Below are 13,326 nucleotides of genomic sequence, written 5' to 3'. Positions count from 1 at the left end.
CCGTGGAAGCTTGGGGAACCTCATGGACGGCGAACATGAGGTACGGTAGTAGGTTGTCCCAATCTTTCTCATCCTTGCTTACCACCTTTTTTTATCAAGGCCTTGAGGGTCCGGTTAAATCTTTCCACCAGACCATCGGTTTGTGGGTGGTAAACCGAGGTCCGCAGGGTCTGGACATGGAGCAGGAAACACAGGTCCTTCATTAACTTGGACATGAATGGTGTTCCTTGGTCCCGTGAGGATTTCTTTTGGTAGCCCTACCCAGGTGAAGATTTCCACAAGTTCTTTGGCACTGCTCTTGGAGGCTGTGTTTCGTAGGGGGACAGCTTCTGGATACCTGGTTGCACAGTCTAGGATGACAAGCACATACTGGTGGCCTCGGGTCATCTTCTCTAGCAGCCCCACTAGATCCATGGCGATCCGCTCAAATGGAACTTCAGTGATCGACAGGGGTACCAAAGGGGCTCTTAGACGTGGAGGAGGGCTGCGCAATTGACATTCGGGACAGGAGGTGTAGTACTGCCGGACATCCTCATGTCTCCTCGGCCAGAAGAACCTGAGCAAGATTCGCACCTGGGTTTTCTCCACCCCCAGGTGTCCTCCAAAAAGGTGACTGCGGGGAAGGTTTAATATTGCCCTCTGGTGTTTTCAGGGTACTAGGAGCTGGTGTACCTTTTGTCCTGCATGCGCACAACCCAGTACAGGAGGTCCTTCTTGATTATGAAGTATGAGTTTTTCCTGCTACGGGTACCCCATCTATCTTGGCCACCTCCTTCCTGGCACTCTTATACCTTGAGTCCTCCACTGGTCCCGTCCAAAAGTTGCCCTCCTGGGACTTATGAGCTGGAACTCTGAGGGATCTTCTTCTACCCTCTAGCCGGTTCTGTGGGGTTGGGGTTGGAACCAGTTTCTGAACCTGCCTGTGTCTTGGGGTCCTTCCTTTCAGTAGCCCAAGTCTGCTCGTCTATACAGGCGGCCCTTTGTCCTTGTAGCAGGATTCGGGTACCCAAGGCCTTGGCAGCCCTTCTTTCCCTTTTTGTCTTCCGGCCTCCCCCGTGGGCAGGGAATAGTTCCTGGGATACTTCCATGAACACTGGGGGAGAACATTCTGCTGTGGAGGCCTCCCTCAGTTCGGGGAGCTCCTCTTCCTCCCACCCATCCCAAGTTTCCAAACCTGGGAAAAATCTCTTCTGATGAGCACAGGACAGGGGAGGTGTGGGACCACCCCTACTTTCACCTCATGACATTTCCCTGAACTTCTAGCTTTACTGGTATGATGGGGTAGTAGCTAACAGTCCCATGGACACGTTACCCCTGTATGTTTAGCTTGCATTAACTTGCTGAGCTTTACTAGTTTACCTGAGATCAGGGTGATAGTGCTCCCGAATCTATGAGCACCACCGTTTCTACCCCATCCACTTTTACTGGCCTTGTATATTTGTGGGGGGTGACTGCGACCCCCACAAGGTTGAGGAGGGAGCATGGGCCACTCCAGTCCACGAGATTACACTCATGGGCTCTTCGAGGTTGGGGCCCTGGGCTGCTATGCGTAACACAGCTCTCCATACCCGTAACACCTATAATTGCTTCTCCTATCCCGTGGATTAGGAGGTTTAGCCTCGGGGTTTCCCCCACCCAATCCATTCCCATCCTCCTGGAGTCCCATCTGGTCTTCGGCCTCTCTCTTCTTCCACCTAAGGGTCCCTGGTCACCTGAACCCTTGGGGTTGGCGTTAGTCGCTTGCCTCGTATGGGGCCTTCCCTAGGTAGATGGGTCAATTCCCTGGCCATCAATTGTCTCTCTACCAGCACGACTGTTTCATCGTAGGTGGACGGGTTGTGCTTGCCTACCCACGTACAAAGGTCTTGCGGTAGTCTCCGCATAAATTGGTCTATGACCAACGTCTCCATAACTTTCTCTGAGCTGCATGCCTTAGGCCGTAGCCACTTCCGAGCAAGGTGCATCAGATCGAACAGCTGAGACCTTGGTGGCTTGCTCTCCTGATACTTCCAATCATGGAACTTCTGGGCCCGTATGGCTGCCATCATGCCTGATCAGGCCAGGAACTCGGTCCTCAGCCGGGGTAGCATCCCCGGCAGGCAGATCAAAATAGGCCTTCCGGGCTTCTCTGCACAGAAAAGAGGTGAGAATACGGGCCCACTGGTCCTGTGGCCACGCCTCACGCTGAGCAATTCTTTCAAAAGACAGGAGATGTCATCCCTGGCCATCATTTCTGGTAGACAGCCTGCTGCCCTTGGAGTTTGTGTCTCTCCGGGCCCTTGGGTTTGGTTGGAGAGGGTCTTTAGTTGGTCCACTATCTCTCAGAGGAGAACTTGATCTTGGGCGGCTTGGTTCACTAACAACTGGTTGGTTTCTTGTTGTAATTGGGTAGATTCCTGCACTGCCATCCCTGTATCCACGTAGCCTCCTGCTGGGCTGCTGTGGCTTGTACCAGAGCTTTCACCAATTCCTCCATTGTGGTGAGGGCACACTGACCCTTAAAAAAAAAACAACAAAAAACCAACCAACTCCCCAGTGCACCTTTCCCCCCCCCCCCCCCCCCCGCCGTGTTGCGACCAAGAATCCTACTTTTCACACCAGTTGTGCCAAAGCATCAGCCTTGCCTCGTGGGTTCTGTGCTTCTAGGTGGTTGCCCCAGAGGCTTGCTGTGACCCTCAGTGTAGCCTCCTCCCCTCTAGAAGGGTGGGTTACAGTTTACTGAGTCACTTCATCATTAGCCAGTCAACAGATTTGGTATAAGAACCCTCTTTAGTCCCTGTCTTCCTTCTCAGAGAGCGTTTGTGTGTGTGGACACTGGGGGGAACCCGCGCCCACTCTCTTCTCCGGGTTCCAGCCCAGGGACCCTAATTGGCAGCAGAAACAGGTAGTTTTCCTATACTACCAGAGCTATAGTCCTTCCCTGGGCTACTTCCCCAAACGGCCCCTCCTAGCACTCTCCTTGGCACCTGACCACGCTTGTTCTCCCGGGTCTTTTACTGTACACCTTCTTTCTCCCAGTCTTCCAACAACACACCTTCCTACTCCCAGCTCCTAGCAGCTGGCCTCTCTGAAGGGGCTTCCTTTTAAACTAGTCCCAGACGGTTCTAAACGGGCTTCAGGTGATCTGATTACCCTGTTTCCTTTGATAGCTTCTAATCAGTTCTTAATTGGTTCCAGGTGTCTTATGGAGTTTGCCTGAATTAATTGCTTCTAGCACCTTCCTGACTGCTCTGCAGTAGTCTCTGCCTTGGTCACTCAGGAAACAGAAAACTATTCATCCAGTGTGTTTTCCTTCTATCAGACTCCTGAACCCAACCAGTCTGGGTCTGTCACAGGATGCAAGTCAAGTGTTAGACTTGACTATTACACAACCATTTGTGTAATAATGTTTAACTGACCATCTTTAAAAGCAAGTGCAGTGTCACTGCAAGACTCTACTCTTCAATTCATTTAGTTGCAAGAATAGAAATATTTACCATATTCACCAAAGCGAAGGGACTCCCATTGCTGCCATTCCACAATGCTGCTGACTGCGCGCACACCCGCGTAGATTAGCAGCATCCCTAAGGTGGCATCCAGCAAGAAGTTTATAAGGTACCTGGAAGGGGGTGTAAGTACAGAAGAGAAAACCATCAGCATGTTTTTTTTCCCCTGGAGTTAGCAGGCATCATATTACTGCAACTGACAAAGGGTAAATTTGCTTGCCTCTCTAAAAGGCCAGCATCACTATGAGATTTTAAAAACTTGAACAGTTATGTATTTGCTCCCATTTCTTATCCGAGATTTTAAACAGTTTTATAACTACCCCACTACTAGTGTTTGTCCCTCAAGTTAAATGTTAAATGAAGCTCCATGTATTTCTGTGTACAAACTCCAATTTGCATTTTATGTCCTCAAGTTAAAACAACTTCATCTTCCCCTCTCATTTCACTATTTGGAAAGACTTCATGTAAGTGGAGCCAGAGAACAACATCTTATTTTAAAAACATCTTGTTTTCTTATATAGCTTGGAAAACAGCTCAAAATGAAAAAAAAATCAAACTCATTACCAGTCATGGAAAATACGGACTTGCTGCATGTGGATGTTAAAGGAAGGCACAGCTCTTACATACGTGAGATGCTGCAGCCATCAGTTTTTCCACTGAAAAACTTATAGACCCAGCTATGAACAGCCCGGTGCTGAATACAAAACATGTATGGTGTAATAACTATAGAATACAAACGTAAAGTAATTCCACCAAACGTTAGACTGGACTGATTTAATTCCACCAAGTCAATTACTGTATATAACCATTCTGAATATGGTAATTGTACGTATCTTCAGAAAGACTGTCTAAACCCCCTTTTCTTTTTAATATATATATAACTATTTCAATCGTTATATAGTTGCTACTCTACTGTTAAGTTGTTTTAAAAGAAACTTTTGGCTGTATGGTATACACCAAAAGCTAAAGGGATTATTATGGAATTTAAGTGAATCATGAGTTATATCTTCACCAGAATGTCACCAGAACATCTTGTAAGTCAATGTATCTCATTTGCTAATCACTCTTGGTTGAACAAGGTAACAGCTCAGGTGCTACCAGTGACATGACATTAAACTGTTCTTTTAAAGGCCACACTGGGTTGAAAATTTTTAACATGAATACTTGAAGCCGGTCAGGTGTCTTGATGGTAACTCTTTGTACTGCTACCTGGGATTCGTGCTTCCATGTGGATGGTGTGCCCAAGTAGAAAGGGTTGACAAACATTGTCTGTTTTACTTGCACATTTGCAGGAGGAAAAACTGGGTGTCTCAGAGGACGCTATTGGCACTCTTTAGTGCAGGGGTGGGCAAACTACGGTCCGTGGGCCAGATCTGGCCCATCAGGGCTCTGGATCCGGCCCACGGGATTGCCCCCCATGGTGCTGCAGGCCCCGCGCTGCTCTCAGAAGCAGCTGGCACCACGTCCCTGAGGCCTGGGGGATGGGAGGGGAGGGAGAAGAGGCAGAGGGCTCCATGCATTGCTCTTGCCTCCAGGCACCACCCCCCACAGCTCCCATTGGCCGGGAACGGGGAACCATGGCCAATGGGAGCTTCAGGGGAGGTACCTGGAGGTGCAGCAAGGGCAGCACGCAGAGCCCTGTGCCCGCGCCCCCCCCAGGGGCCGCGCAGGGACATGGTGCTGGCCGCTTCCCAGAGCGGTGTGACGTGGGGCCAGGGCAGGAGGGCAGGCAGGCAGGCAGCCTGCCCTGGTGCACACCTCTGCCACCCTGGAGCCACTTTAGGTAAGCGGCGCTGGGCCGGAGCCTGAACCCCTCCTGCACCCTGCCCCCCAACTCCCTGCTCTGAGCCCCCTGCCTGCATCTCACACACCCCCTGCCCCCTAGCTTCCTGCCCTGAGGCCCCCGCCATACCCCGCACCCCTGCCCTGAGCTCCCATCCGCACACCTCCTGCACCCCTGCCCTGAGCCCCCTCCTGCCCTCCACACCCCAAACCCCTTCCCTGAGCCCCTTCATACACCCACATCCCTCCTCTCCCTCAATCCCTTACCCTGAGCTTGTTCCTGTACACCGCACCTCCTCCCACACCCTGCACTCCCTCCTGCACCCCAACCCTCTGCCCCAGCCCTGCATACAATTTCCGCACCCAGATGTGGCCCTCGGCCCAAAAAGTTTGCCCACCCCTGCTCTAGTGATAGGAAGAAAAGGGCTGTGGTGGTGAAATGAGTACTATTAGAAAGAGGAGATAGGGTGTAAAGGGATAAAATGGTAGGTCTCCCAAACTGAACAGTTCTGAGCCTCAACACCAGTTTGGGATTCAGAAGAGGCTCAGCAAGAATATAAAAAGAAAGCAAAACTTCTGTTAACATGCCATTTTGCACCCACGTCTTACACACACAGCTTTTTGTGCAGAATTGGTATTTCCATAATCATTTTTTTTAAATGTTAACACAACTCCGCTTCAAAATTATGATTAAGAGGACCATATAATCAATTTTTAAGTGTTTAGCAGAGGATCCAACAAGCAACACAAGTATTGCTAACACAAACCATTTTATTCCAAAGACCACAAGAGGTCACTGCAGTCCAAAGACTGGGAAAATATCTAGTAGGCTATATTATAGTGCAGTTGCTTGCTCCTTTCTAATTAAGTGTTTAAATTACAATCCTCCTTATCTTAAGGTATTTAAAATCTGCCCATAAAGTTTGTTCAGGGTTTTTAACTTGCAGCTCCCTGAATTCTGAGTACTAGTTTCTTGATGTCTTTTTGTACTCCCAGAAGTTAAAAATGACTCAGTTTAGGTGAAAAGAAAAGGAGTACTTGTGGCACCTTAGAGACTAACCAATTTATTTGAGCATAAGCTTTCATGAGCTACAGCTCACTTCATCGGATTCCACTGAATGCATCCGATGAAGTGAGCTGTAGCTCACGAAAGCTTATGCTCAAATAAATTGGTTAGTCTCTAAGGTGCCAGAAGTACTCCTTTTCTTTTTGTGAATACAGACTAACACGGCTGCTACTCCTGAAACCTGTATATATGTATGAGTAGGGTCTCGACAATGTAAATCAACAATCCCTGTCTATGCTGTATTCTGATCATTCAGAGGTCAAAGAAGATCCTATCATATACATGAATTGTAAACATGGGATATCTCAATAATCATCTCTCTTTAAAATGTACTGTGAATGGTGGAGGAACAAGCCATTGGCCTTATGTTAATTCGTATAACTAAGTTATATCTGAAACCTGTCAGTTTAGGTGGACAGCCTAATGTGATGAGATTCTGGCTCTGCCTCTTGCATTCCCACAAGATTAGGAGCTACAATTACACTGAAGTTTATTTCATAATACTAGTCTATTTATAAGACTTTTTAAAGCTAAAACCTTGTGTAATTATTAGATAAAAATACAATGGCCTTCCAATAATAATTTCTTGATTTGGCTATGTAGAGCCACCATTTCAAATCAACCGAGAACAGCCCACTGAACATGAGCTCAGAAGTTTCTAAGCAAGCAGTGTCCTTTGGTGCAGTGTGTGGAGCCAACCCTCTAGCTGGGACTCAAGAGTGTAAAATGCCGGTCCAAAATTATATGCTGTTAAAAGTGGTTTTACAGCACCCATTACCAGAAGAGTAAGCTGTTGGGCAGGAGCACAATTTCAAGAAAGACTCCAAACTCTCCTCCATTTCCTTCTGTAGCTGCTGGTAAAGACTCAGGAGCTCAAAATTGTCTCAAAGACATAAATCTTCAGAATTAACATAATGGAATTTATATGCATAGTCACAATGCTCAGAGCATGAGATTGCAAAATTAATGTTTTCTGAATTAGCCTCCTACATCCTGAGCAACATTTTTCAGCATTAACAGTGAAAGTAATACTGCATTAGCAAACAAGCATTTTAGAAAACAGACAGGAAAGCCATTATAAAATATCCTCAGACACACTCTGACTTAATATTCATGCTTGACTGCATTAATGTAAGATTTTTGGAGTGTTTATGCTGATACTTATTGGAACCATATGTAGATTTTATTAGCTCTCTAGGATCCCCTACTTCCTTGACCGCCTCCTCCCTCCCCCAACAACAGCCTTGTGTTAAAAATCTTTCCTTCTGTTAGGATGTGGTTTTTAATGATTGAAGTTAAGATTTTGTCAGTATTTTTAGTAAAAGTCACGGGGACTAGGTCGTGGACAATAAACAAGAATTCACAGAAGCCCACAACCTGTCCCTGAATTTTACTAAAAAATACGAGGGGATGGGGGGAAAAAGGGACTGATGATCCAGCCCACGGCACAGCTGCAGGGGCTGAAGCCGAAGAAGTCACAGAGGTTTGTTAAAGTCACCGAATCTGTGACCTCCATGACTAAATCATATCCTTATTAATGATACATTAATTTGGCAAGAGAGGAGGGGGTGGTGTGTGTGTGGGGGGGTGATGTTTCCTTGGAGATACAAGGTGCTTTTCTCCCCTCAATACAAGGCGTCAGGACACTCAATTGCCTCTCAATGATTCCCAGTTCACACTGACAAGGAAGCGATACCAGAATTCTGATCCTCCATTAGTTATTCTTAAAATGTGAACTTTCAAAACCCCCTCATAAAGTTCCTCAGATTCTTTTTCCAACCATCAACCCCCAATTAAATTGTCAATGAATCTCAGAAAAGATATTTCCCTAAAGGGTAGTTTACTCAAATTCACAGCACTCACAGTGAACAAGGGTCCTCTTCAGTTAGGTCTGATAAATACACATTTGCAAAGTGTATGAACAACATCCCTATGGCTTGTTTGGACGTATCTAAAAACCTGTATAAAATAAAAAGGATTGGATTTTGAAAAGTACTTACATTAAACAATCAAAATATAGTAGAACCTTGCTAATTCATACTAATAGTCAGAGCCCAGTACTAATTATGGACTTTTTCAAACCAAGTCTTAAACACATTCATTCTGACAAAGTGCAATTTTAAATTTGTACTTTGTAATGTACTTGTTCTGAATAATCAAGTTCTTTATAATTTGAAACTTCACTATCACCTCCTTCTGTTATATTTTAAGCAGTGGGGAGAGGCTGCTAGTATTTTGTGTAGATTACAGAATAGCATTACAGTAACAGTAAAGAGATTAATAGAATTTTATAAACAAATATAGCACAATCTTGCTAGAAATATTTTTTATTTTTTATTTATGCTAATTTATAGCAGGTTTGTGGCAGAGCGAGGAATACAATTCAGATCACCCTGGCCATAGTTCTGCACTTTAACAGCTAGATAATGCTCCCTTCATCTAAAGTCTAGTTTATTAAAAAGCTGATGTGATATTTTAGCCTGGAAGTAAATGGCTATACTGAATGTCAATTAATTTCACAATAATCTTCCATTGTTGTAGCCATGTTGATCCCAGGATATTAGAGAGCCAAGATGGCGTGAGGTAATATTTTTTTTTATTGAACCAACTTCTGATGGTGAGAGTGCCAACCTTTCGAGTTTACACAGAGCTCTTCCTCCTGAAAAGGTTAACTTGAAGAACAAGGAACTTCTTTTGCTCACCATTTCATTCAGCAGCAGTTCTTGCTCCCTATTTTTTTTAAAAAAAATATAGTCCAACCAGAAGCTTTGCAATGAAGACAGTGTTTGTTTCTATACAGTACTTGTACAGGACGTGTGTGTTGCTGTTACTTTCTCCTCCTCCTCTAGCAAGGAGTCAGCAGCACAGGTAGGAGCAGAAAATAAAAACATGCTCAACTGCCTTCTAACACCTGCACTTTCCTCCCACCCCACCACCTCCAAATAAATCAAACAGACTGGCCATTAATAGCGAGAGAACGTGGGTGAAGTAATATCTTTTATTGGACCAACTTCTTTTGGTGATAGACAAGCTTTCAAGCTTACACAGAGCTCTTCTTCCTCGAAAGCTTGTCTCGTCCACCAACAGAAGCTGGCTCAATAAAAGATACTACCTCATCCACCTTATCTCAATTAAATTACAATGCAAGTTATACATCAAATATTACTGCCAAGTAGCAAACTAATTTAGAAAAAAGATCCCGTCACTATGGCAAGTTTTAAAAATATGAGTCCTTTACACTAGGTACAGACTTTGTCAGTGAGTCCAGATCAAGAACATTCTCTTTTCTTCTGCACAAAATTAGAGGGGTCAGTACACATTTTATTCACATCACTAAGTATGGGAAACATGTATCAAAACAGTGCATCTGGATTGAGCTCTGTTCTCTCCTTTGTTACTTAATATTTTTCTCCTTTTCTTTCATTGTCTATTGTTTCCTTTGCTGGCTTTTTTGCATTAATTCAAAAAAATTCTCCTTTTTAAAGACCAACACAGTGTTCTTGCCCTGTATTCTTGTCCCCTTCCTGGTTTCTTGTCCCTTAGCTTCTATTCTCTCATCTTCAGCACCAGATGCAGAGAGTCGAATGTAGGAACTGAGAAAACAGCAAGTTACCTACCTCATCAGCACCAACAATACCACACACATCAGCTGGGAAGTTTAGGAACTAGAGTTTGTGTTTTAAAAATGAAAACTACTTGCTGAGGGGCACCCGACTAGGAAATTTCAGACTCCAGATTAATTTTTAGTATGTGGGAAGCAAAGAGTTTTAGATTTTCAATGACTTTTAAAGTTTGGGATTGGTCACTGGAAACAATATTTTAAAGTGCTGAAGCTCATTGCAATTCCTAATTTCTAGAACAATAGCACCCTGATTCCACATCAGCCTCAGCTGATACCAAACATAAGGGAGATCAAGCTTTGCTTCATTATGAGATAGAAACATCAGAAGATCCAATGAACACTGGTTAATCAGCCTCAAAGCCATAGTCTTCAGCCAGGAAGACTATAAACATGACTTCCACTTCTTTGACGCTTCCATCTTTTGTATGATCTTGGCTAGCAGCAGAACAGGTGGGAAGTCACATAGGAAAGACGTTGCCAAGCTTTGTGAGAGGTCACTCACTATCTCACATGGTGCACAAAGAGGCCACAGAGGACTACTGCTGTTTCCAGATTGCCAAGTGGTCACCAGGTCAAACTGATTTACAATGGTGACCTTGCATCTGGAAACTGAAATGAAGTGCCCTGTGGCCTATGCACCTTCCTACCTTTTCCATTGTTCCTGAGAGAGGAGAGAGTATACAATAGAACCTTGATCTCCACAGCCAATGTGATAATGCAGAGGGGATTGCAGGAATTACTGGACAGGTCTTGTGTGTTCATTGATGCATGTCTGTGCATGAGATCAGCATTCCCAGTACGCTCCAACAAAACTGCATTTTCTTCCATGACACCACTTTTCCTTTATGGCCATCTTCATCTTCTATTAATACTCTGTTGAAAAGAGACCTTGTACCTGACCGCATTCACCCTAAGGCTAGGCCTATGACTGACTTCTCTGACATTGTATGTTTGTTTTTATCATGAATCCAAAGTACTCCAAGAACAATATCACAGTGTGCTGATTTTTCAGGTCTCTCTGTACAAAGCCCTGATCAGTAAAACTGTCCAGGCAGAAATAAAATTGAATTTTCTTCTTCCTTAAAGCTGGTATTAATACTACATTGATCCTGGAAGAGACTGGAAGCACTAGCCAGAAGAATTGGTAATGATCAAAGTTAAACAAAACAGCGACATCGATATGCAAAAGAAAGCTGCCTGTGGGGTAATGATTGAAGCTGAAAACGGTGACATCCATATGCAGAAAGGAATAGTTGTCTCTGGGATGTAAAAATGGGAATTCTTTCTACAGTGTCTGGCAGAAGCCAGGATTGTAAGTCCTACTTTTCTGATTACTCTGAATAGCCTTAACTTTCCATAAAGTTTCCCATTGTAGCAACAAGAGCTAGGGACTGATTTGCATGAGCATCTGATCTCACTGATGAAGGCCCCATATACCTACATGAAAGATGTGTCCTGCTATCTTTTTCAGCAAGACACCCTTATGTCATAGGATTTCTAGTTGAGGGTTCATACTTGCAATACTGCGCACCCATGTTAGTACTGCTTGTGAAAGCATGTGAGGGCACTTAGTGTGTTTAATGGAAGGGCCTGTACAGTAAGGAGGCCATAGTTCAGGCAAAAAATCTTCCCCCTTTAGAAACACTGACTTCCCTGACAATATGGGAGAATAGTCACTTTGCCTGCAAGCCAGTTTTTTCCCAATCTTGCCTGCCTCCTTTCTTGCTTGCGGGATGGAGGCAGAGACAAGCCTGCCTGGGCTGTGGAGACTGTGCCTGTGGGTACATTTACACTACAATGAAGATATGATATTGCAGCTTGTACAGGCCCACCCAAGACTGATGTATCTAGATCAAAGCTAAGGGGCAGCAGAACAGGCTAGCCACTTGGATATGTACCCAGTCCTTGTACTCAGGAGGCTAGCCCCGCTGCTGCTCCAGCTTCCATGGCTACACTCCCATCGTTGTTCAAGCTACCTTTAATCTAGCTAGATTGAAGCTAGCTCAGGTATGCTTACACAAGATGCAATCACACCTCCCAGCTGCAGAGCAGACATACCGTGCATCTCTTTTGGCCTCTCCAATCCAGCCTAGCTTCTTTTGTGCCCAGACTGGGTTGTGGGGGAACTGTATTCTTCCCACAGAGCTGGCCAACCTCCTCAACGAGACACTTGATTGGAGGGAGAGAGAAGAAGCAGGAGGCCAAGATCTTTCCTTTTGCCAATGGTTTTCCCTTGGCCTAACTTATCTCCTGATGCCTGCAAAGACAACAGCTGTTGCAAATGCCTCCCAAGAAGAAGCAGCACTAAGAGGACAGTCTTTCCAAAGGCAAATGCAACCCCAAGACACTGCTGGAAACTAGATGGACAAGTTATTGAGCCAAAATATTATACAGAAATTTTAAATAGAAAGTTGACATGTCTCTTAGAAAAGCCCTGCAGCAGAATATCGGGCTGAGCCACCTGTCACTGTGGAGGCAGATAAAACTGAAGGGAGCTTCAATGGATACGACATTCCCCTGCTGCCAGTGAATGACAGATCTAGTTCTGTCCTCAAGCCGTAAGCAGGCTGAAGGAGCTATACTAATGTATCTGGTGACCTTTGCACAATGAAGACTGATAAATAAGAAGAGGAAATTATATATAAGGAATGCACTACATTCATTTTCAGAAGGGAAGTCATGATCCTTTGGATGCAGGTTCCACCAGGTATATGTTACTTACTGAAGTCAAACTATTCCCATGCTGGTGATGGAGAGGACCAGACTGGCTTCTTTCAACCATAACTCATCTGAAGTTTGCTTTAAGTCAGTATTTCATAGGCAACCAAATAATGAGTTAAAACTCCTACAAAACAGTTCTCTAGGATCATATGATGAAACAAATAGCATATAAAATAGAGAATTTATTACCAACTTCAGCTCCTGAATAGCTGCATGTTGATCATTGGATCCAAACAGTGAAGTTACACAAGATAATGTTAACGTCTTCAAATTAAATCTGATTGCTCACACAAGAGCTGAGAATTCCAGTTAACATGTAATGCAGCTAGAAATTTACTCTAACAACAAGCAGCAAGGAATTACTTTCAACCAGTGTCACTTCTTTCATGAAGATCAACTAGGTTCCCTAAATTGGCCAATCTTGATGTTCATTTTAGATAGTGTAAACAGTTTCATTTTTAGCATATGCCAGACAAAACTAGGTAGTATATGTATTCAGAATGGTTGGGCCACATTTTTAAGCTTGGGTGCCAAAAAATATCTGGGACCTAATGTTAAGGTGTAACCTTAGCTGTTTTCAACAGCAGGTGGTTTCTGCTCAGTACCACTGAAAAGCCAGGTCCAGGGTACTTATTTAGATTTCAATTACA

The 13,326-nt window shown here is 44.5% G+C and overlaps 1 protein-coding gene across 1 annotated transcript in view; it reads right to left on the bottom strand.

Moving 5' to 3' along the window:
- The window catches only part of STIMATE (STIM activating enhancer), a 119,882-nt gene that overhangs the window by 35,596 nt on the left and 70,960 nt on the right, over positions 1-13,326 (bottom strand). Inside the window, 2 exon segments of the mRNA XM_007055597.4 lie at positions 3,477-3,598; positions 8,197-8,292. Coding sequence (XP_007055659.3) covers positions 3,477-3,598; positions 8,197-8,292 — 218 coding nt within the window.

Source organism: Chelonia mydas, chromosome 7 (genome assembly GCF_015237465.2).
Source record: "Chelonia mydas isolate rCheMyd1 chromosome 7, rCheMyd1.pri.v2, whole genome shotgun sequence".
Lineage (NCBI taxonomy): Eukaryota > Metazoa > Chordata > Testudines > Cheloniidae > Chelonia > Chelonia mydas.
The sequence above is the reverse complement of the archived record's forward strand: the minus strand, read 5'-3'. Positions and strand labels throughout refer to the sequence as shown.